At 38.2% G+C, this 22456-nt stretch overlaps 1 protein-coding gene and 1 long non-coding RNA gene across 2 annotated transcripts; one reads left to right on the top strand and one right to left on the bottom strand.

Annotated features, from left to right (window-relative positions):
- The first annotated feature begins 17449 nt into the window (after positions 1-17449).
- LOC124292255 lies at positions 17450-18561 on the top strand. Its single transcript, XR_006902401.1, has 3 exons — positions 17450-17482; positions 17791-17858; positions 18172-18561. It is a non-coding gene; the product is annotated as an uncharacterized LOC124292255 (long non-coding RNA).
- Positions 18562-18715: 154 nt separating this feature from the next.
- LOC124292253 (putative nuclease HARBI1) lies at positions 18716-21990 on the bottom strand. Its single transcript, XM_046729320.1, has 4 exons — positions 21371-21990; positions 21000-21112; positions 20325-20436; positions 18716-19691 (listed from the first exon to the last, which is right to left on the bottom strand). Exons 1-4 carry the CDS (start codon positions 21795-21797, stop codon positions 19318-19320), a joined length of 1026 nt encoding a protein of 341 aa, XP_046585276.1. The 5' UTR covers positions 21798-21990; the 3' UTR covers positions 18716-19317.
- Between the last annotated feature and the right edge of the window lie 466 nt (positions 21991-22456).

Here is a 22456-nt window from a genome sequence, read left to right as displayed (position 1 = left end):
ACTGTAGCTATTCCGTATAGTGATTTCAAACCTACCAAAAATCACAGTTGGGAGCGTATGAAAAATAGTTGGGACATCAAGGTAGGAATCAAATACATTATTTTATAAATCTAAACCAATAATAAGTCATATCAAACTGTTTTGTCAGTCACCCCATAGTGAGGTCAGTATGCGTCAATGCCATTATCATCCTGTCCACGAATAAACAGGCGAAAACAGGTGAGGACGAATCTCCTAAGGGTAATTCTTCCGTCTGAGGGTTCTCCATCAAGCGACATTGACTTCGGTAGTTTGCAACAGGAAAGGATTCATATTATTAAGCAATATATCTGGGAGATCTGTATAACCCGTATGAGCGGGCATCTCATCGTATGACACTGAACATATGGATCTGTAGATATGTTCTTGCATAACTAATTGTTTTTATGTAAATTTGGTGGGAAGGTTTTCCTGAACGGAAATCATTAACAGCTCTTTCCGGGAGCAAAAAAGCAAAAATGTCCCTGTGTGACACGTAATTCCCATCATAATCATCATCAATCAGTCAACGCGTTGTGTGATATATTTTCACTACAGCATTGCGTTCAACCCAACGTTGATGTGACGTTAAACTCACTCACTCACTCTCTGCATATTTAGTATTGTATCTCCGTATCTCACTGTATTATATTGACTAAAACTAAACTTGGAATCAAATCTCACTTGCTGTAATTCAAATCAAAATATGGTAAAAGAGTTATCCAATGATCCTATAAGAGTTATCGTATATTTAACCGCCAAGCAGTGAAGAACATTCGAATTGTACTCTGTCTCAAAACTAATTTTTTCTCTCCCTTAACGTTCAAAAACAAAGGAACGCCTATGTCACTTTGCGGAAATTGACATCGATTGGTTCATGACATGGATGTAGACGATTAAAGCCACATGTCTTTTTAAGTAGATCATTTCAAATTGACCCTATTCTTTTTGTAACATCAAACGAATAAGAGGAAGCTCTATATACCTTGAAGTAGATGAATGAAACGACGCCAATGCAGTTAGCATTTTACATTATTTTGAAATATCGTATTTGTTATCTTGGGAATGTTATATATTAAAACTTGAGTGAAACAGACACAGGCCTTTTGTCAACTGATTTAATCATGCTGCCATTTCCACGAAGTAGAGATAGCTCATCCAATGTCTAGATTATTTCACATACATTATCAGAATAGCATCTAGTAGCCTTTTCGTCGTCCGCTCGTCTAATTTGTTTAAATATTCGTAGGTCAATTTGAGCAGAAACTGAATATCCTTTGAAATATGAAAATATTTGCTTAAGTGATCATTCACGTGTGTGTGGAAAATTCGCAGTCTGTGTTTGAGTACGGGAGCGTAAGAATCCTACTGTGACCGTTTGTTCGACCTAATTATTGTTCATGGATTATTACCACCACACGACACTCAAGTTACAGTAAATGGTCACTGTGCTGTGACTGATGATCACGATATCACGGACATGTCAAGCAAAGCAATTGTGTTGTGATATTTTCCTATTATGCTTGTGAACACAGCTGGGCTGTGACGACAATGATTTTACAGTACTTTAATCCACTTAGAGTATACAGCTGTTAACTATCTGAGTTACTAATTCATACCTCCAATAATAAAATATTTATCTATTTACAAATCATTTATTATAATGTATGTACCAAATCTATTTCTTTTAATAATGCAATAACTAAATGAGAACTGCTATTGTTAGAAAGATCCTTCATAGTTCGTGATTTGAAGTAGCTATGCCTTGTGATTGAAAATTCAATGCACTCAAGCAGGACATGCTTCCACCGTGATTCTTTCATCACAAGGGATGCAAAATGGGGGATCCTCACCTTTCAATAGGTATTCATGAGTATATCTTGTGTGACCACAACACATCGTAGCAAAATCACCTCTTCAAATCTGAACTGACAACCCAAGCAGGTGTAACCAGTATAGGGTTTTATTTCGTGTAAGTTATTTATATCTACTTGGGTGTCCCACTTCTTCTTCATCAGATCCTGGATGTACGATCTAATGTTAGCTTTATAATCAGAGCATGGAATGAGAAGTGGTGTCACAGAGCCTAGCTTGCCGAAGGGATTAAAACTTATGTCCGAGTGGCTGTGCAGGATAAGTGTCCATCCCTGGCAAAATCCCCGGGCAGTCAGACGGATAAGGAGCTCTGTACGTCTCATGAGTAAGGGTTGAGTCAGGGTTGAATTATTTATACATATACTAGTACATATTATCTGTAGGTAATTCTTGGCTTATTTACTTTGTCTATTACATGTAAACATATATACGATTTCCATACAGTTCTCGTTGAAAATGATTAAAATATATGTATAAAGAAAGATGTCCCTTTAGATTTACTTTTTGTAATCATTACATATCATCTTGTTCACTATTCCATGGTTCCCAATATACAGGAGACACATTTTGTTCTTGCGTTCTGAACATTAGAAGACAGGTATGTGGAAAGACCCCCCTACAGCCCACACGAGGCCTTCTTCTCTCGAGTCTGAAACTGACATTTACCTCTTACAAAGGTTTACGTCTTCCTGGTATTCACTAATCTGAATAATCAGACGGGGTGTAATTTAGGATTGATGAAAACAAATAACGGACTGACAACTAGACGTGGCATAAGCACTGATCAAAGACCTCCCGATTTCATGTGATCCATGTAGTGTTTGTCTGACATTTCTCTGAAGTCCGCTGGGAGCTGATGGGGCTGGTGGTGTGTGATGCTGGTCTTTGCCAACAATGTAGATTATCTGGTAGCTCAGATTCATTCACAGACATTTAGGTTTGATATCTCACTGTCTGATGCTCATCATGCATCACTACTCTTGCCTTACGTAATATCTGCAAATCTTTCAGTTATGTTTTATTATCATATGCAGGTTTCTGTGGGGAATACACCATGTGTGGTCGTATACCGTGCACCTCCCACATACATCATCGCCTACAGTGACTACGTCAATAGTTGCCATGCACACACACACACATACACACACACACACACACACACACACACACAAAACACAAACAAAAGAAAAACCCCAGAAAACACACACAATCATATATATCAACGCTTAAAACGTGTAACGCATGCAGTGTTTCAAAATGACAATGCGTTAATGCTTTTCACCTGTGCATTGGTATTTCTACAGTCAACGTTAATTTACTTCTAAACATCAACGCAATTCAACAATGTTTCATCCGTTGGCCTTGTATTGCTCGGGTTGCAGAGGCCTAACTGGGAGCAGAAAATACCTTGTGCTAAGACACATACAAATGCCAGCATGGTACGCACGTTGCAGTTACTGACGGTGGGAGCAGCGTGCAGCGAGTAACGAGAACGAACTTGTCTTTTTCAAAGGATTCCTTTGTGTGATATCTTTCTCTGTCTATTCAGTTGGATTGTCACATCATTACGTTTGCACTACATACAAGTTTCAGTATGAACTAAGTGTACTACCAAATGAAGGAAGGTTGCAAAGTTCGTCTTAATGAAAGGAAGTATTGTGTTCCTTGTCTGATGTGCTCTGACAGTTTTTCTTATATCCGACACTGACGAACTTCATTAATAATGCCATAATCTGATTTTAATGTGGATCTGTCATCTCAGAAGATGCATCGTGTTATTATGTCTGTACAGGAAATGACAACTGTTTGATATCGATCGGAGGCTGTGCAGCTACCGCTGTGTTTCAGGTAATGTTTCTCTAACAACATAAGGACAGGCTTTATACCTTCTCGAAATGTGACATTATCGACATTGTGAACTGTACATTTTGAGGTTGGCGAGTACAAACACAGGGGAATGACTCCTCTATTGGATGTATCTATACGTGTGATAACACACACACACACACACACACACACACTGAGAGAGAGAGAGAGAGAGAGAGAGAGAGAGAGAGAGAGAGAGAGAGAGAGAGAGAGAGAGAGAGAGAGAGAGAGAGAGAGAGAGAGAGAGAGAGAGAGAGAGGCAGACTAAAACACACACACACATACGAAACCAAAAGCCAAACACACAAACATATTACGTTTTTGTGTCCCTTTCACGATCACATATATATATATAATATATAATATATATATATATATATATATATATATATATATATATATATATATATATATATATATATATATATATACATACATATATAGTAAGTGAGTTTACTTTTACGACGCCGCTTTGAACAATATTCCAGCAATATCACGGCGGGGAACACCAGAAATGGGGTTGACACCTTGTACTCATGTGGGCACAAATAAATATATCAGACAACTATTTACACATTTGTCATAAGAAAACCATCTTAAATGTTTCTTTTGTTTCTCGCTAAAGCAGAGTGGGTGAAGCAGACACACCAGGTACGTTTGACTGCTGGAGGAAACAACCACACGTTGTATTTAAGATTTTAACTTTCATTGATGATGAGTAGCTCTCACAAGATCGAATTTTGTTTGTTATGCTGAATTACAGTATTAAGTTTATGAGCAGGATAAGGTAAACACAGAGAGAATGTACCAAAACCGAAGTAAAAAAGGGATTCGAACCAATCATGAGATGTTATATTAACTACAGTATCTATCAGGGATGTGAGTACATTAAACGACGATATCCTTTTCCTAACGATATATTACAGCAGTAACAGCTCGTTCTGTTCCAAAGCAGAACCTGCACCACATGTTCTTAGGATACCTGCTCAGTCGGAAGTTTCTTTGCAACGATTTACGATTTGATGAAACCTAAGTTCAACACACACAGTATGTATAACACAAGAAATATTCGCCTAACAATGAAGTCACTGCACTTGTTGAGAACGATTTGGACAGCCAAACGATAGACTTTGCCAAGGAGTCCTCCAACATCAGTGCAAAAGGTGTGTCAATGTGGAAGGGGATCCTGATGGAAACAAATTGTGTTACTATCCGTGTTGATTTCTTTCAGTACGAAGCTCAAAGAACAGATCAATTAACCCTGTTATATTATGTAGCATTTTCAATATCAGCGCATAGGCCTGTTCTTTTTATGGAGAGTAAAACAATTTCAATTTCAAAGGAAAACTGAAAAAGATGACCTGTCACCTTGCTAGGTGTTTTATTCAAATGGAAAAAGGAAACGAAAGCCAAGTTCATCAATGCCCAGCAGGCCATATTTTACCGGTAAAAAGATCAAAAGAGCTACTCACACATGGGAGAATATTAGTGCGTTGATGCCATTATAATCCTTGGCGAGATTCCTAACACCATGCCATCACAATAATCCTTTCACTGATAACGGGAATGTACAAGAAGTTATTAAAATCACTGAAAACCAACGACCAAGATGTTGGCGAATAGCGTCCTGAACTAACAGCTGCACCTGGGAGGGTAATAGGAAGTTGTTTATTGTCATTTGATCTGTCGTGCTCCATGGGTAGCACTAGCCATTCACACAACATCCATTAAGCAGTATGGTGACAACTGACATGTTATTTTAGTATATATTTTGAATGTTAACCTTTATAGTCTGGATTGACGTTACCAGGTCTTGTGTGAAAAGCGTAGTTGTCAGCAAAAGGACACTTGTCATGACTTTTTCTGTGGCAGGTACATGCTCTAATAAAGCAGGAAATGCAAACGTCATAAGCTGGAACAGAGGTTATATCGCTCTCCTACACTTTCATGTATAGACCGTACTTTGTGAGGGAGTTTAGTTTTACGCCACACTCGTGAAGTGGACAAAACCAAACAGACAGTGGGATTCATTTCACAAAACATGTGCAATCAGCTGATTGTCACACTAAAAAAATGAGACAAAGCTGAATAAAAGTGTCATGAAACATTGCAACATCATTCAGTGACACTATGTTAACAGTCAATTTCAAAAGGTGAATGAGTGAATTCAGTTTTACACCGCACCCAGCAATATTCCAGCAATATGGCGGCGGTCTTTAAATAATCGAGTCTGGACCAGACCATCCGGTGATCAACAGCATGAGCATCGATCTACGCAAATGGGATAATATGACATGTGTCAACCAAGTCAGCGAGCCTGACCACCCGATCCTATTAGTCGCCTCTTACAACAAGCATGGGTTACTGAAGATCAATTCTTACCTGGATCTTCACAGGTCCAATACAATAGGACTACTCAACCATTCACGCACACAAAGCAGCACACAGGTCCATCAGTTTCAGCAAGACCCTACAGATCCAATTTTTCAAACTAGATCCTCTACTTCTTAAACACTATCTACTTTATATGATATAATGGAGTATGTCTCGCCGTGATACCTTCAGTTGTCTAATGCGTCCTTGTCAACAAGGGTCAGTTTAGTTAAAGACAGCCCAATAGAACGACATCAGCATCACTTGATGTCAGATTATACAGTCTCACCAAGGTGCTGAAACAAATGAGTCTACTATCATTCATAATCTGGTACAAATGAATAGCAATCCGCCTAATGCTGGGTTGGAAATAGCCATTACATCTGACGCCCATTGCGTTTTCTATGGGATTGCAGTGACTGCCGAGTTCTACTTGTGACTGCAACATTAATTATCTCCAGATGTGTGATTAGATTCCCAGTGTGCATTGAAAGACAATGACATTACGGATCAGTTTGATAGCTGAGAGGACTGCATACATGTGCTCTGTGGACACCTCTGTGCTCAATACGCCTACACGTTCTGAAACAGCAAAGCCAAGATGCGTTCGATCACCGCGGTATTGCTTTTTCCTTTGCATGCTGACTCTCCTTTCATGTTCTCCCAGTTTCATTGCAGACAACTGAGTTGTCTTTCTTGACATTTGAAAACGTGTATACTGGAATGAGATCGACGTGAAGAGGACAAGAAGTTACTTTTCCTTTGCATGCTGACTATCCTTCAATGTTCCCCCGGTTCTATTGCAGACAACTGAGTTGTCTTTTTTGACCTCTGATAACTTGTATACTGGAATGGGATCGACGCAAAGAGGACAGGAAGTGACTAAGTCTTCATGTAAGTGTGTATAACTGCTTGTTATTTGTCAGAACACATCAGATTACCGTTGCTGGGCAACTGTGATACGATGCAACAGTCCAACACAGATATCCCAAATAAGAATATCCCATTTCTGTGCAAGACCTTTATGGAATCGAGGTCAGGGGAGGGACTTTGCGATTAAACTATAAAATGCACCCACATCCCCCACAGATACTGTAGTTAATAACATCTCGTCGTTGATTCGAAACCCTCATTCGCATCGATCTTAGTTACACACAGTTCCAGACGTCAGTACACCGTTATATATTTTCCCTAGAGTATGCAGACCTGTCTATTATTATGTATCTTAAAATATTGAAATAGTATGCATAACAGTAAGCAATCAACGTTCCTATGTTGGCTTCTAATTACATCATCCAGACTTGGAAATAGGTCGTGGAACGCTGACAACAGGGACGATTATGGAGGCGTATCAGGATCCACGCACCTCCATAATCGCCCTTTACACTGACTCTGCTCTGATCCTTTTATACCAAGGTCTTTATAAGGGGTGCTATCATACAAATCAGGTTGTCACAAGTGTATTTACGTGTCACCATTGAGGAGGATACGCTTACCTGGTATTATCACCATTTGGTCTTGATTTGCTCATTATGTTAGCGGAATGGTACAATTTTCTACTGTGTGATTACCAGAGCTAACAGACTGTTTAGTCATAAAACCTTTTGTTTCATTATGGTTTCAGAGCCTGTAAAGAGTGACATTCAGACATTACTGGCGAATTCTGAACTTAGCTGTGACGGGAATTGTCAAATAACGACACAAGTCATGGGGATATAATAAACCTGACATATCATGTAGACAACGACATTTTTATGAGAAGAAAGAATTCGAATCGTGATGTTGTAATTTGTCCTGTTGGCAATCATCACTATAAAAATGGAGCAGAAATGATTTTCTGTGAATCCTTGGTGGAAGTCCAGCAGGATGATTTCTAGACCTTTCGTAAACTACCAGACAAAATAATGTTCAATTATACGGACTTCGCTTCAAACCTGCCCAGTGGTAGCTTCATCTATTCAATGAACAGTTTTGCAACATTAATCTGTGGCACAAATGGAACTCTCAATAAACAGTTACCGTAACCACGGTAACTATGTTATTATTATTTCAGACAACGGTTCCCAAGCCATGATCGGGTTTAATTAGATAGGTGTATCCCTAACACCCAGGTCAGACTGTTGGGGCTTGATCTGCATATTTGCCCCCTTTGACACCAATATGTTGAAGATTAGACTATGTCCATCATGTTTATCTCACGAAGAATGGTTCTGAAATGTCTACTGAATGTGCAGCAACTAGCGCAGTTGCCAACACACAGCAGCCGCAGCTGGTGCGATCTTTGTCAATGAAATCTGTCACCACACCTTCAATATATGTGTCACACCTGCACACATATAACATTGGGCCCTACATGAAAGGAGTCCTTACTTCAAAGGATACAGTAGAACATCACCTTATTCACGTGTTGGCAGAACATCACTTTACAAATGGAGCAGAGATGACCTTCTGTGAATCTCTGACAGAAGTCCAGCACGACGATTTCTAGATCCTTGGTAAGCCACCAGACTTAATAACGCTCAACTATCTAGACTTTTTTCACACCCAGGTCAGGCTGTCAGGGCTTGTTCTGTTGCACATTGGACCCTTTGATAACAATATGTTGAAAACTAGACGATGCTCATCGTGGGCATCTCACGGAGAATCCTTCTGACATATCTTTCCAATGCGGCAACGACTAGCACATTTGCCCGATCTTTTTCTGTGGCATCTGTCATTTCACCCTGTATATGTCTGTAACACCTACAAACCTATGCTATCTGTAACTCTTAGTTCAATGCACCAGTACATTAGAACATCAACCTATTCACGTGTTCCATGTTTCACATATTTTGGAGATATTGAGAGAGCGGTTGCGTCGTTAGCAGGACAAGATATGGCAGTGTTTTGTTTTCATAAAATCGATATCGGGAAGTTACACAGCCGACCATGTTAATGTCACCCCTTTAAGGGTGTCTCAAAAAGAAATATCATAAAGAAATATCTAAATAAAATGGCCAAAAAGTCTTTAAATCGATAGCCACACGATCTCCTCCTTCATAGACTTACATTAAATTTTGAAGATGATGGATATTATTTCGTTGAAACCTTCCACGCAGTCATATTCTTCACCATGGGCCGGTATTAATTCATATTTCGTTTTTTGCAATCAACTCAATTCAAATGGGAGTTGACGTCAAGGAAAGAGGCTCGCGTTGTGTGGAAAAGGGTTTTGTTATATCAGCGTTCCTCAGTAACAGATTACAGTTTTAACTTATGTTGCGTTCCTCAAAGTAAATGTTCTAATGTCACCAGACTTAACTTCATTCCATAAAGTGCAACACTGTGCGGTGGATATTACATTATCTTTGACGTCAACATCGTCCAAAATCCGATGTCACCCACAGATACAATGTACAAACAAAAACACTTCAAGACACATTCTACCAGACCAAGGAACACTGTTGCGTGGATTGATGAGATGATGCACTATGATTTCTCTGACACACGAGAACTATTGATGTTCAACTTCCGTTGACACATGCAGGACCTTATCTGTACGTTCACTATATATTGATAGTGAAATTGATAATTTTGTTATCACGTAATTCCAATTTTGTTAATACACAACGATGTTTTTAGTGGTATTTGTGTGTCTGTAAATGATTTGAACTGGTTCTCTCATGGTTGTCATACAAAGTTCCTAAAGTTCTGTGAGTGTCTGAAAATCGATCATTTTCAGAAAGATAGATGCTAAAGAAATAATTTCTCTTGTGTGTTTCTGAACCGTTTAAAACCATATTATGCGTCCCCTTTACGCCACGGAAACAGATTAAAAATCTGATCATCAACGTAGCTATTTTATTTGGTTGCATCTACAAGAGAGGGGAAAGGTATGGAATAAGAGGACACGTGAAGATATCTTAAAGGTTGACCCCAGTTTAAAGCTGTTAATATTTGCTGACACTCATATAAACAATACCATGAGGTAAAACGGATATTTACAACTACATACTCCAGGCATAAACGTTACATCTAGACTAACACACTTGTTTTACACACAAAGTTGTACAGATTTAAATCAGATTGATATAATGAAAACATTCTGTGTGTTTTTTTCTATTTAGATTAAAAACATTTAGTGTGTGAGAAGGTTAGCCAGAGCATGACCATGTTAGAGAACATCTCCATCCATCAGGGAAATTGACGTAAAAGTAAGGGGCCGCATTCATCATGCTTGTAGTCGTGTCCCAAGTGGAATAATGCATTATAAGCTTTGTGAGTTGTGTTATAGTTTAAAGTCCACGATCGTGTTAATTGGTTACACAATAAAAGACGCACTTGAACATCAATCCTGTCAGAAAGGGTTTTCCATGCTGTGGAAATGTGAAACAGACATTCGTGTGTAACGTTTGGTCTACGCTTTATACATATTATTTGATACGTTTAAAACATACAAAAGAGAGATAATCATGACGCATTCATGTTAGTCCGATAATTTATTTGAACTGAAGAAAACTAAACTGAAATTCTTACCGATGCATATGTAGTACTCTTGACAAAAAACCAATAATCTGCCTGTCGTTCTTCTTGCAAAACTTTCAGAAAACCTTCAGGTTCTTATCAAAAACATTTTAGCATTGAATACGAAGTTACTGTAACAGTGAGTATTCAGGGTGCAATCAGAAATCATAAATATACATTTAATCTAACTGAAACTGCAAAACTACCCATATGACCCGTGAGAAGTTCCCTAAATGAACACAACAAAACCCTGTCGTCGTTTATAAGAACTCTTTCTCAAAAGCACGAGTTTGACCATGACAGGTACATGCTTCCATAATAAACATCAAATAGTGATAATACAAGGTGTTTAGCGTATCCTTTGCCCTTAGTGGCACCTGTCAATACCCCTGTCAAAAACTGGAAATATTCTCGATTTTTTATGTCTTCCTTTAAACTTTTAAAGAAATGAAGATGCCAAGAAATTGTAACTTCACCGATTCTATGACATAAATATCAGTTCGTCGAAAATGAAAACAAATATAATCTTTTACAACAAAACTATATTAAAACTATGTAAAAATGTTGGGTTTCCTCAATCATAACACCTGTGTAAACGTTTTGGTTACGACATTTAGGCTTGAATTGGACATCGCCAAGAACATTTGCCCGTCTTTTGGATTATCTATTCCTTTATGCATGTGAATGGAGAGGTCAGCTCGGGTTGACAAATGCCACGGTCATTTGCAAAGCAATTTATCAGAAGTCTCGTCTATTTCGTGGATATGAATAACGGTGAAACACAAAAGACAAAAACAAGTCCCATCCTTTAATTTACATATCCCCCCCAAAAAATAAAAAAAGAAGAAAGAAAAAGAGATAACTTCATATTAATATCTATGCATTAAGGTTCAGAGTGACAAAACACACTTCAGATGAAGGAAATGCCAGCAGCTCCAATCTTTGATGTCTACATTTAACAACCTTTGACGTACAATCGAGTATGCTCTTTCTGAGAAGATTTCAAAGAGTTTCATGCGACTCCTGCAGATGTTGAGGCAGATGCAGGTTCTTAATTAAGATCACAATATCATCACAGGAAGGCAAAGCAGATCATTTTCTCTGACTTGTCCCGAGTTTGCGTCAGTTCAAATATCACCAACACATGAGACAGAAGCACGTGTGCAAGGTGTCACACTACACACCGTGGTAGATGAAATAATGCAGTGTAGCTGCAATTGCGTCTTGTTGGGACTTCTCGAAGTATATATGTGTAAGTACCAGAGCAAGGAACAAACAACCAAAACACAAACTACACGCGATAGCAGGCGCAGACCAATCATAAGATAATTCTAACATTCGCCTGACGTCCTGGAACATATCCCTATTCTGACGTAATTTCCAAATGACCAGAATGACTTTCAGAGGCATGTTGAAACTCTGTAGTTCTAAGTGACCAGGTTCAGAATTCTGCGGCCATGCACGCTGTATGCAAGAAAATGTCAACAAAGATAACATTCTGTGTGCAATTCGAGATCTTTTAATGTCAGTAATAAGTCCATGCGCCCTTCTATTCATTGTCTTCTTAAAGTGCTGTAATGTTTTTCCCTATCTGTTGGTAATGGTCTCTGTTCCTTCCAGGGTATCAGGTCTTGACAAAATTGTTTTATTGCAAACTGAAATTTGCTGGAATACGTTTTGACACGTTGTTCTATGCTTAGGTATGCTCTGCTTATAGTAAAGATTTTATGGATGAGGAATTGGTTTGTTCCTTGTATTTAACCCGGCGCTTCCTCCACATGCCACATGCGTATAGTGCCCATAGTGAAGAAACGTCACTGTTTATTTTGGACATCACACGTATGTTATTCCCCTCCGTGGGTGGGGTTTAATATTGGTTTTTGAACTAGATAGAAGAGACGAGGCCACGAAACGAGGCCTCGTGAATAGGTGTTGGCTGGAGATAAACATGTTCGAGCACATATAGTAACGTTGCCCAATGAATTAAAAGTTAAAATCACATCGGCAGTATTTCAGTGATATCGTGAGGAAAAGGCTATACATGGACAATACATACATGTAGTTAATATAAAATCATGTCATCAAAGGACAGTAAAGTAACTAGAGTCTCAGATATTGTTTAAAACTAGTATGCAACCATAAAACTAAATCTCCACACTTCACAATACAATATAAAAAACGGTCTGTAGATCGCAACTATACTCTTAAAAAGTATAGTCTTAAACATTGACTTTCAGTTGGGATAGGAAAATATACGCCTTAACAAAATTTTCAAAGGCAGACATCTTATGAACGTACCACCATTTCTCTTGATCATCACCCCTAACACATCGCACGTGCACAACGCTGTGGCCCTAAACACGTGCATGGGATGTCATTCTTGATTTTGACGGTTTTCGAGAAGGCTGATAAATCACTGTAGGCCATTACTTTTGACAGTCATCTTGCATCACACAGTTGTTAGTGTTTGTTTCTTGCCGTTTGTTTTGTTTGAAAATAAAATCTCACACGTGCAATTTCACCAATCATCTTTCAAGAGCATTTACTGTACTCAAAACATTCATTATTATCAACATTGATGGACTCAGATATATCTCCCAATTTTTCAAATGGCAAATTAAAAATGAAATTTCCCTACTTTTTTAAGAGTTTATGTTGCTCACGTCTTTGGGCCAGCAATTATACATTACTGAACAAAAGTTGAGATGTTATTTTATTACAAATGCGTTTCAAAACCTATCAAATTGATATCTAATGGGAAAGCTTTTCACATTACCAAAACGGCAACGTCGACAAAGAAGCGTTTTGTATAAGCTTTGCGGATGAATACAACATTACAGCAACAGAAGTAATTGTTTCATTTTTCTCACAGATGCGCGTGTATGAAGACTTCAGGAATAATCACTATGATACTATCAAATTGTTAGTGATTTATGAACACAACAAAGTCGAAATCGTACAAGGAGTGCTTTAGGAGATTTAGGGATTTCTAATGATTATAGAAAGGGTTTGTACATTTACAATAGTTTAAGGTAATTGGAGGTCACTACTATAATATTATCCAGGTATCCAATTTGCCAAAATGCAAGTCTTTATCTAGACAATAAACCTATTTCAATGCCTCTACTCCTAACTAAAAAACCCCCAACATGCTGCAGAATCTTAGACACGATATTAGAGCTAATTACAACAACATAATGTTTTCTTGAACCTTTTTATTTGATTTGTTTGGATTATGCATATTATGTCGCCCGCAGGGTGTCACGTATTGCTTCGGCGCCTACACAATATTTATTTGCAATGTCAAATAACGTTCCATTTCCTGAAACTGTTTACTCAGCTGCATGCCATGTATCCGTTCATCATCCTCCGCCAGGGATCCTTCATCCATACAGCAGAAGAAGTCGGATTTGATTAACTCTCAGGTACATGACACTTTTCAAAAATAATCGATACACTTCGCTCATGTTTTTATTAATTCATTCCAATGTTTCTGAACATTACGCTTCACTAAAGTCAACAACATTGTATAAAGTTGAGTTCGATGAGTGGCCATATTCGGTCGGCATTATCACCCTAGGGGTAAAACATGCAGGTTACTTTTTAGTATGTGATTTTGAACTCTGTCCTTTATGGGATAAATTTCTACACATTCATTCTTTCAGGTTTCAATAAAGAAAAACACCAATTGTTACGTTGGAACTTCACGAAATTGGGGAAAATGAAGTAATTTCCATTTGTAAATTTGCTGAAGCATTTTATGCGAAAACTAATATTCTTCTTTGATAATACAAATGCAGCTGGTTATTCATATCGCGGAATGAGGCTGTGCCATTTCACATGGATGCAAGAAGAATTCGTGGTGTGGCTTCTCAGTAGGCCTGTTTCACCTTAACTGAAATAATAAGAAATACAAGTCACTAAACTGCGAAGTAAGAAGCCATATTTGTTCGTCATTTGTCCACAAGCGCAAAGAATCCCATGACGTGATGTTGGACATTGTATTTTTATACTATTGTGCGCCTCTCAAGTTCACGAGCTCGTGCGATGTATCTCTTGTGCTGAAAGAACAAAGTTCAAGAAAGTTTTGCTTGTCTGTGTTGATTGTTCCATTACAAGGGATAAAAAGCTCAGTGTAAAAATTTCAAAGATCTTTATAGTAATGTCAAGTTTTGTTTAATTGTTGTTGTTTTTGTTTTTTAAAAAGAAGATAGTGACACTTTTAATGAATGCGCTTTGTCAAAAGATAAATAGCACAACGACAGAGGTAATGGTGTAAATCCAACTAGGGTCCATGCAGGAAGAAAAGTACTGTAAATCCAACTAGCGTCCATGCAGGAAGAAAAGTACTGTAAATCCCCATGGTCCTTATCATGGTGATCTACATTCAGTTGGTGGTGATCTATCGCCTATATATATATTATTTATATCCTTTCTAAAAATGACATTATCCTTTCAGGTTTCTGGTCTTACCTTCAGGGAGCCTTCAAGTGTCTCACTGACATCCAGTGACCTCAATTTTTGTTTTAACTTTATAACGATCTTTCTACTAGCCAGTGCAATATTGTCTTTTTTACCCAGTCATGAAAGCATAACGGCCAACACAAGCCAATAACGCCCGGTTGGACGACTTAGGAAGACCAGCGTGTCCTAACTTGACACACAGAAGGAAGCAAGCTACAAAGCCCTATTTAATATCATTGGGAAGATGTGTTCACGTGTCAATAAGCTCACAAATTTTCTGTAGAAATTTCTGGCGAATATTTTTGTCCTGCAGAAATTTCTGGTGGAAATATTTTTCCGGCAGAAATGTCAGGCAGAACTTTATATTTCACTAACATTATCTTAATTGAATATACTAATTAGTATGTTTTACAGATAAAAGATGCAAATGCAGCAGAGAGGGTTCGGGTGATCCTGGCACAGTCAGGCCGGTAAGGCTCATCATCAGCTCAGGGCCCTCGCCCCCTCAACACGCAGCCCAGACAGTGAATGGGACTTCTCCCAGGAAACACTGCCTAGTCGAACCCACCAAGAACTTTCCGGAGAATATGAAGGCTCCCAAACACTGAAGCCTTCTGCATTACCCAGATTGTCAGAAGAGCTGTGCTCCCGGTGGAGAACCCGGGCACTCTCCTGATATGCGCCAAGAGATCAGGAGGTACCAAACCAAGGGCACCGAGAACAATGGGGAGCCTGACGACAGTGTACTTGGTATGCAAGCGAGACATTTCAAAGGCGAGGTCCGCATACTTATGATGCCTTACCTGAATCTTGCCAATCACATTGTTGTCAAAAGGAACAGAAAATTCAATGATATAAATAAATTCATTGGCTTTATCAAAAAGGACAAGATCAGGTTTGTTGGCAGGAATTCTTCTGAGGCTGTATATGGGCCTATTCCACAGAAGTTTGAAAGCATCATTTTCCATAACGCCCTCTACATGTTCAGGGTCATACCATGGATGGACCTCGGAGTCAATGCCCCAGACATGGCAGAGACGGTAGTAAAAGCAACGTGCCATGCCATCATGTCGTTTAGATATGCTGTTTGTGCCAAGGAAGGGCATCCACTAACAAGGTGTTGGACAGTCTCTGTAACTTCATTACATAGTCGACATTTCATATTGATATTTTCTTTAAGAATCACATTTTGGCGATTGCTAGTGGGAAGTGAGCCCCGAGCAGCAGAAAGGAAGCCCTCAGTTTCACATTTAAGACCTGCCGACTTCATCCAAGCGAAGGAGTCGGTGGGATCGCCATTCTGTTCCACACACTGCATGTACACACGATGCAATGGTTTCTCAGAAAGTTTCTCCACAAAAGACCGACTCTGGGCAAACTTGGTAAAGGACTTCACTTGGTTTATTCCCATTGCTGTACCATCCAGCAGTACATCACCATCAACAAAATCAACCTCAAATTTCAGATTTTGTCCAACAACATTGGCACGCGTAAAATAGCTGTGGAATTCCTTGCTTTCTTCATGAGTCTTGACATGCATCACCAAAGGGTCATCCGATAAATAAATATGTGTAAAAGTACACAATAAAATTCTATCATGAAGAGCCTCCACATTAATCAAACCCCGACATCCAGAATTGATTGGCATATATAAACGGTTAAGAGAAGAACGAGGGTGGTGGGCTCTGTTATCAGACATGATCCTTCTGGTCAGGCGGTCAAGACTCTGGATGTCTTGTTTTGTCCAATCAACTACTCCAAAGGAATAGGAAAGGACTCGGGATCATTTAGCTCTGAGCTCCAGATCATGTACTCGGCCCGAAGTGTCTTAAGTCTGAAAATTGCTTAGCTGAAAACTTAGAAATTTGTCTTAAGTTTGGTTGTTTTTGCTTAGCTAAGACTCGTGCTAAGACTGGATCATGAAACGGTCTTAGCAAAATGTTAAGTGAGACTAAGCTTAAGTCTGTCACCATGGCAATGCACGCTCTTCTCAGAATGCTATCAGCATGTAAGTGGGTTCTTTAGTGAAAGAAGACCACAAGGCACCTGCACGCACCTGTCCACACACGTCAAATAATTAAATATCAACAAATACAACGTGTGTAATATTTTCGCGTAAGTACGGTAACAGCGGAACTCTTCAGCAAACGGAGACGCGAATATTCCGTTGTTTGTAAACACGCAGCGCGTGCCGATGACAGCTCTTGCCGATGACAGCTCGTCTGCTTTAGCAAATATAGATGCAACAAGTAAAAGAAAAGTCAACTGGACAAAGGAAGAGGAGGTTATCCTAGTCGAGGAAGTGACTATGAGGGAGGGTCTTCTCTTCGGTCGTTTGGACGGAAGCCAAAGCCTGGGAAGAAATCGCCTGCCTCATCAACTCGTAACAATAACCAAAGTAGCTGGACTAATAGTTTCTTAAATACTGCCCAACCTAAATGTGATTTCGACATACGTGAACAAAAAAACCTTCTAGTGTTTATTTGTCAAAGGATTATTGAAATATCAGCGTATTCTGAATTATCATTTAGGCTAGTATTTTGACCAAAGACGTACAGTGTACAACAGTGACCATGCAGGCAGTGACTGTTAATAATCCAACATGGCTTATCAAACATATCTCGTATACATATTGCCATATAACCTGCACATCCCAGAAATAACAGGCTGAGAGACATTTGTTTGTTGCAGAAGGGGTCGATCTGGACTCAGAACTCTGAGTGAAATAAAGAAAAAGTATCAAAATATCAAACAGAAAGGTAAAATTTATATTCTGATACTTGAAATCTATTTCTTTACAGCATACAATTTTATTTAATTTCCATCTGACCAAAATCATTATGTAATATGAAACAGTAATTTAATATATTACAATTAACTGATATGGAACTGTCTATATTAATATTGCAAGCTTCACATGACACAACTTCATATCAGAATATATAATGTATTGTTCAAAAATGCAATTAATGATTTTACTGTTATTGATGACATCACGTTGAACATTCTCAGTTATGTACAATACGTGTGTACTGATTCCAACATGTTATGATTTCATCATGTTTTTTTTAGCCAAGGCAAAGAGAAGCTCATATATGAGACCCCCAACAGGTGGTGGTACAAGAGCCAATTCCCCATCTGTACCCGAGCAACCAGTGCTGGATAATTTGGAGGGGAGACCAAGTTTGTGTGGGGTGGATGGCGGGATTGACACAGAAAGTAAATTGATTTATACAAGTTGTAAAAATATACAGATAAATATGTAAAAGGTTTGAAATGTAACATCATGAAAAGTAAATACCAATGGTTGAAGTTATTGAAAAACAGAAAAAAAATAACTTTCCACATAAAGTTTACTTTGGTTGGCAATTAGTGATTATGTAATTCCAATATAACACAACATCTTGATGCTTGATCTGGAGAATACCTGTTGTATTTGTTAATTTCTTTCCAGATGAAGATGGCAACATGATCAGTAGAGATCATGCATACAAACATAAGATATTCTATTAAATTAGCTTTAACAGTTTATATTTTAACTGATTGTGCAATTGTTGTCCACTGTGAAGAGACAAATTTACATAAAATGTGCTAATGAATTTAAGTTCCACATATACATATGTTCATTTTACATTTCTAATTATGATACACTTGGTGCTTGGAACATCTTTAACTCAATAACATGTAATGCTTACGTTCTATTTCTGTTCAATAGATGTGACATAACGATAGAGAAGTTCATGTTTGAAAGAATAAATAATGACTTTAGTAATTATTGTTTTCAGACTTCATCAATATCTCAGAAACTGCTGAAGCCCCACATGATGGAGCAACAACCACTGAAGTTGATCTGAACTCAGCTGATGATTTGGCCTTCAGCATCACTGACATCACTGATCTGGACCCAACTATGATTTCAAGTTCTTTTCTGGGGGGTGAACCAGCTGGACATGTGAAAGTGTCAACTGAAGAAGAAATGCTAAAAGAGGAACTAGAGAAAGTTAAGGATTCTAGACAACTGATAAGAGAACAAATTCGAGTAGGTAAACTGCAGCAAAAATTGACAATATTGCAAATACGAAATATTGACCCAACTTTCAGCTTCACAGAGTAATATTGCAACTTCAACTCTGAGTAATTATATGTTCTATCTAATGTTTTATAGAAATTAACAACTTTCTTCTGAAATTTTTCACAGAATGATTAATTGAAATAGCTCTAGGCAATATGGTCTGTGATACTGAAGCCATCATTTCCCTGAAGCTGCTGCTGCTGCTGATCTGGACCCTGTACTGTCAATTCATCTACATCATTGATTACAATATCTTGTTTCACAATTCCTATATTATGTAATATTACACATGAGATAACATATGTACAGGCTCTGGTTGGATTGGTTCTCAGTCCAGTAGACAGACAAGGAAAGCGTCTTTTTAAAATGCCAAAGGTCTGTTCAATGAGTACACGTGTCCTGCAGAGAGAATAAGTATATCTCTCTTTATGCCTCAGATCGCCAGTATTGTGGTAGGGAGTCATCAGGTAGCGTCTGCAGGGGTATCCAGAGTCCCCTAGCAGGAATCCATCATGAAGACCTGAAATACATATTCATATTCGTTAATCTTTAACACTTTGCATAGGTATGACCTGATTAAACACTAAATACAGATGCTAAGACTTATTACACAAAATTAGTATTTCAGCTATGACAAGGAAATCTGCCAATGCTGATATTGTACAGTTCTTGATAACAAATTCAACTTGGGTCACACAACATATTTTAATGTTTGCTATAGCCTTCATTTTATATTTACTAGTTCACGATATGGGATATGTGACCAAATGATAGAGTGAGAGACGCTCTTACACCATGTATGCAGTTAAATACATCAAGGAGTTGCACTTATGAATTAAATACATGTCTGTATCATTGATGTGTACGTGTATATGTAAATCCAAAATAGTTTTCTACAATGTTCAGGAACTTTATCACTCTACATTGACCTACATGGGACATTAAGTTTTTTCACTATGTATTATCACCATATTTTCTGATAAAAACAATAAATAAATTTACTGACATGTTGCATTTTGGACCATCAGTTTAGCTGAAGTGAAATCAGTATGTTTTAAATGTTATTGTCTGTATTGTTATAATCTGAGGACAGTACACTTGTTCTATAGGCATCTAGAATGACAGAATAAATCTTGAAAACTTGAATACTTACCATTTTCAAAATTATGACAGAGCTTACTCTCCTTGAATATCCGTGCATCATGGCATGATCCAGGCCAGTTGGCCACACAGTTGGTGATTAGAAATTTGGGGTCACAAACCATCTGAAGAAAATGCATTCTGTATTTAGAATACTATAAGGAGATTTTTTAAAAACAAATTTGATATATTTGAGGGGGAAAGGAACTGGAGTTTTGGAATTTGTTTAAATATTAAGACAAAAAAATTAATCTATTAACCAGAATATTTTGCTTAAAAACCACCCTATAACCATGTGGCAGAACATCTTTTAACAATCTGGATTGCCTAATTTTGTTTTTAAAACATTATCAGGGACAATGTTCTTTATTCAGCTACTCCCCCTTTGGAATATGAAATGGTTGATCCTTGCTCCATATCACAATTTTGTGATATAAAATTGTTAAGCACATGCACATACATTCAATATCCCATATTTTATATGTATGTTAATAAACATAATTATCTTTCTTTGTCAACATCTGTTTTTTATGTAATATTGGAGTTGGTGTAATAATTCTGAAACTGGATATGTAGTAGTATTCTTATATATATATATTTACAGGTGTATGAATTCAGTGTTTCTGGAAATTAATAAATTTATTAAAAATCCAAATGGAACACAGGCATCAATTATTTTTTCAGTTACCTGAACATTAAGAGAGTGAAATCCCTTCCTGTTCACGAAGTCAGCTTCGTTTACCTTTGGACTCGCAATCCTGATCTGTGTGCCATCGACACAGCCGAGCACTTTTGGAAATCCTGAATAAAGTAAAACAAACTTATACAGGCGATCCCAGACTACTGCTTGAATCTATGAAGAAGAGAAAGGTATCGAAATGATTTTAGCACGAATACGATATGTTTATTTATAGGTGGCATCAGTGTCGTGTGCTAATTTTAGATCAAAATGGCTGCCTCCGTTGACTCTGGAAAGCACCGTATGTATCCTTATCGTGAATATGTTTATTCAGAGTATCATGTCAATGCTCAAATGTGATTATTGGACGTATTACTTACCGGCAATAGCATGGAAAGCGCGTTTCACGTCAAGTGATCTTTGGCCTGTCGGAAAAGCGATGAATCGGGTTGAGAGTCTGCAGAGTGAATCTGCCACTCTATGGACACACCTGCCGGCTGTGGCCTTGCTGACAGAGAACGACTGGGCCACTAATAGGTGAAAAGCACCACTTGCAACGAACTGAAGGAATATCAGTACTTGAATGATGGGTGGGAGACTGTGAGAACGCTGGGTGGGATGTGCAAGTTTATGGCTGATTAAATCAACAATGAAAAAAATGGTAGAACGACGAAATCTGTATCTTTCAAAGAGTTGATCGTCGCTATACATTTCCATAGGGTTAAAACGATCCCGAAAAGTCCTCTGAATATGTAGTGTATTTCTCTTAGAACGAATCCTACGAATGAGGCGAATCACTTCAGCCATCTTTAATGCTACAAATATTGTCTTAAGTCTACTCGGGGGCAGTCTTAGGACTTAAGATCAAATTTGGTCTTAGACTTTAGATATTCTTAAAGATCGAGCTTCGTGATCCCCAATTTAAGACTAAATTTTGACTTAAGTCAAAATTTTAAGACTTAAGACAAAATATGGACTTGAGACACTTTCATGATCCCGGGGCCTGATCTTCCACAAGATGCTCAATAACTCCTATCCCCTGTAACTTGACCAATCCACCATTAACTACCTTGCCACGTTTCAAATGAAGAGTATTACATTTGTCAAGTCCAAATGTCATGCAAATATCATAAGAAAAGGACTCGACAAAGAGAACCTGTTCTTTCAAATTGGTATCTCCTTTGGCAAGGAGCTTGATGTCATCCATGTAAAGGAGATGAGTAAGAGGTGTTGGGGATCTGTGCTGAGGAGGTCCGGAATGGTAACCCTCCTTTCTGTTGAGCAGAAAGCTGAAAGAATTTAGAGACAAACAAAAAGGACAGGGGTGAAGGAGTCCCCCTGGAAAACAATTCCCTTTCTGATTGGAATAGATTCCGAAGTCTGCACCTGCCCTTACGAGTACATCACAAGTTGAGTCGACCAGCAACTCATTAAAGACTTGAGTAAATGAAGTAGTCGCTCCGGGA

Source organism: Haliotis rubra, unplaced genomic scaffold (genome assembly GCF_003918875.1).
Source record: "Haliotis rubra isolate DU_JTF1 unplaced genomic scaffold, ASM391887v1 Scf51, whole genome shotgun sequence".
In the NCBI taxonomy this organism is placed as follows: Eukaryota; Metazoa; Mollusca; class Gastropoda; order Lepetellida; family Haliotidae; genus Haliotis; species Haliotis rubra.
This window is presented reverse-complemented; position numbering and strand designations above follow the sequence as displayed.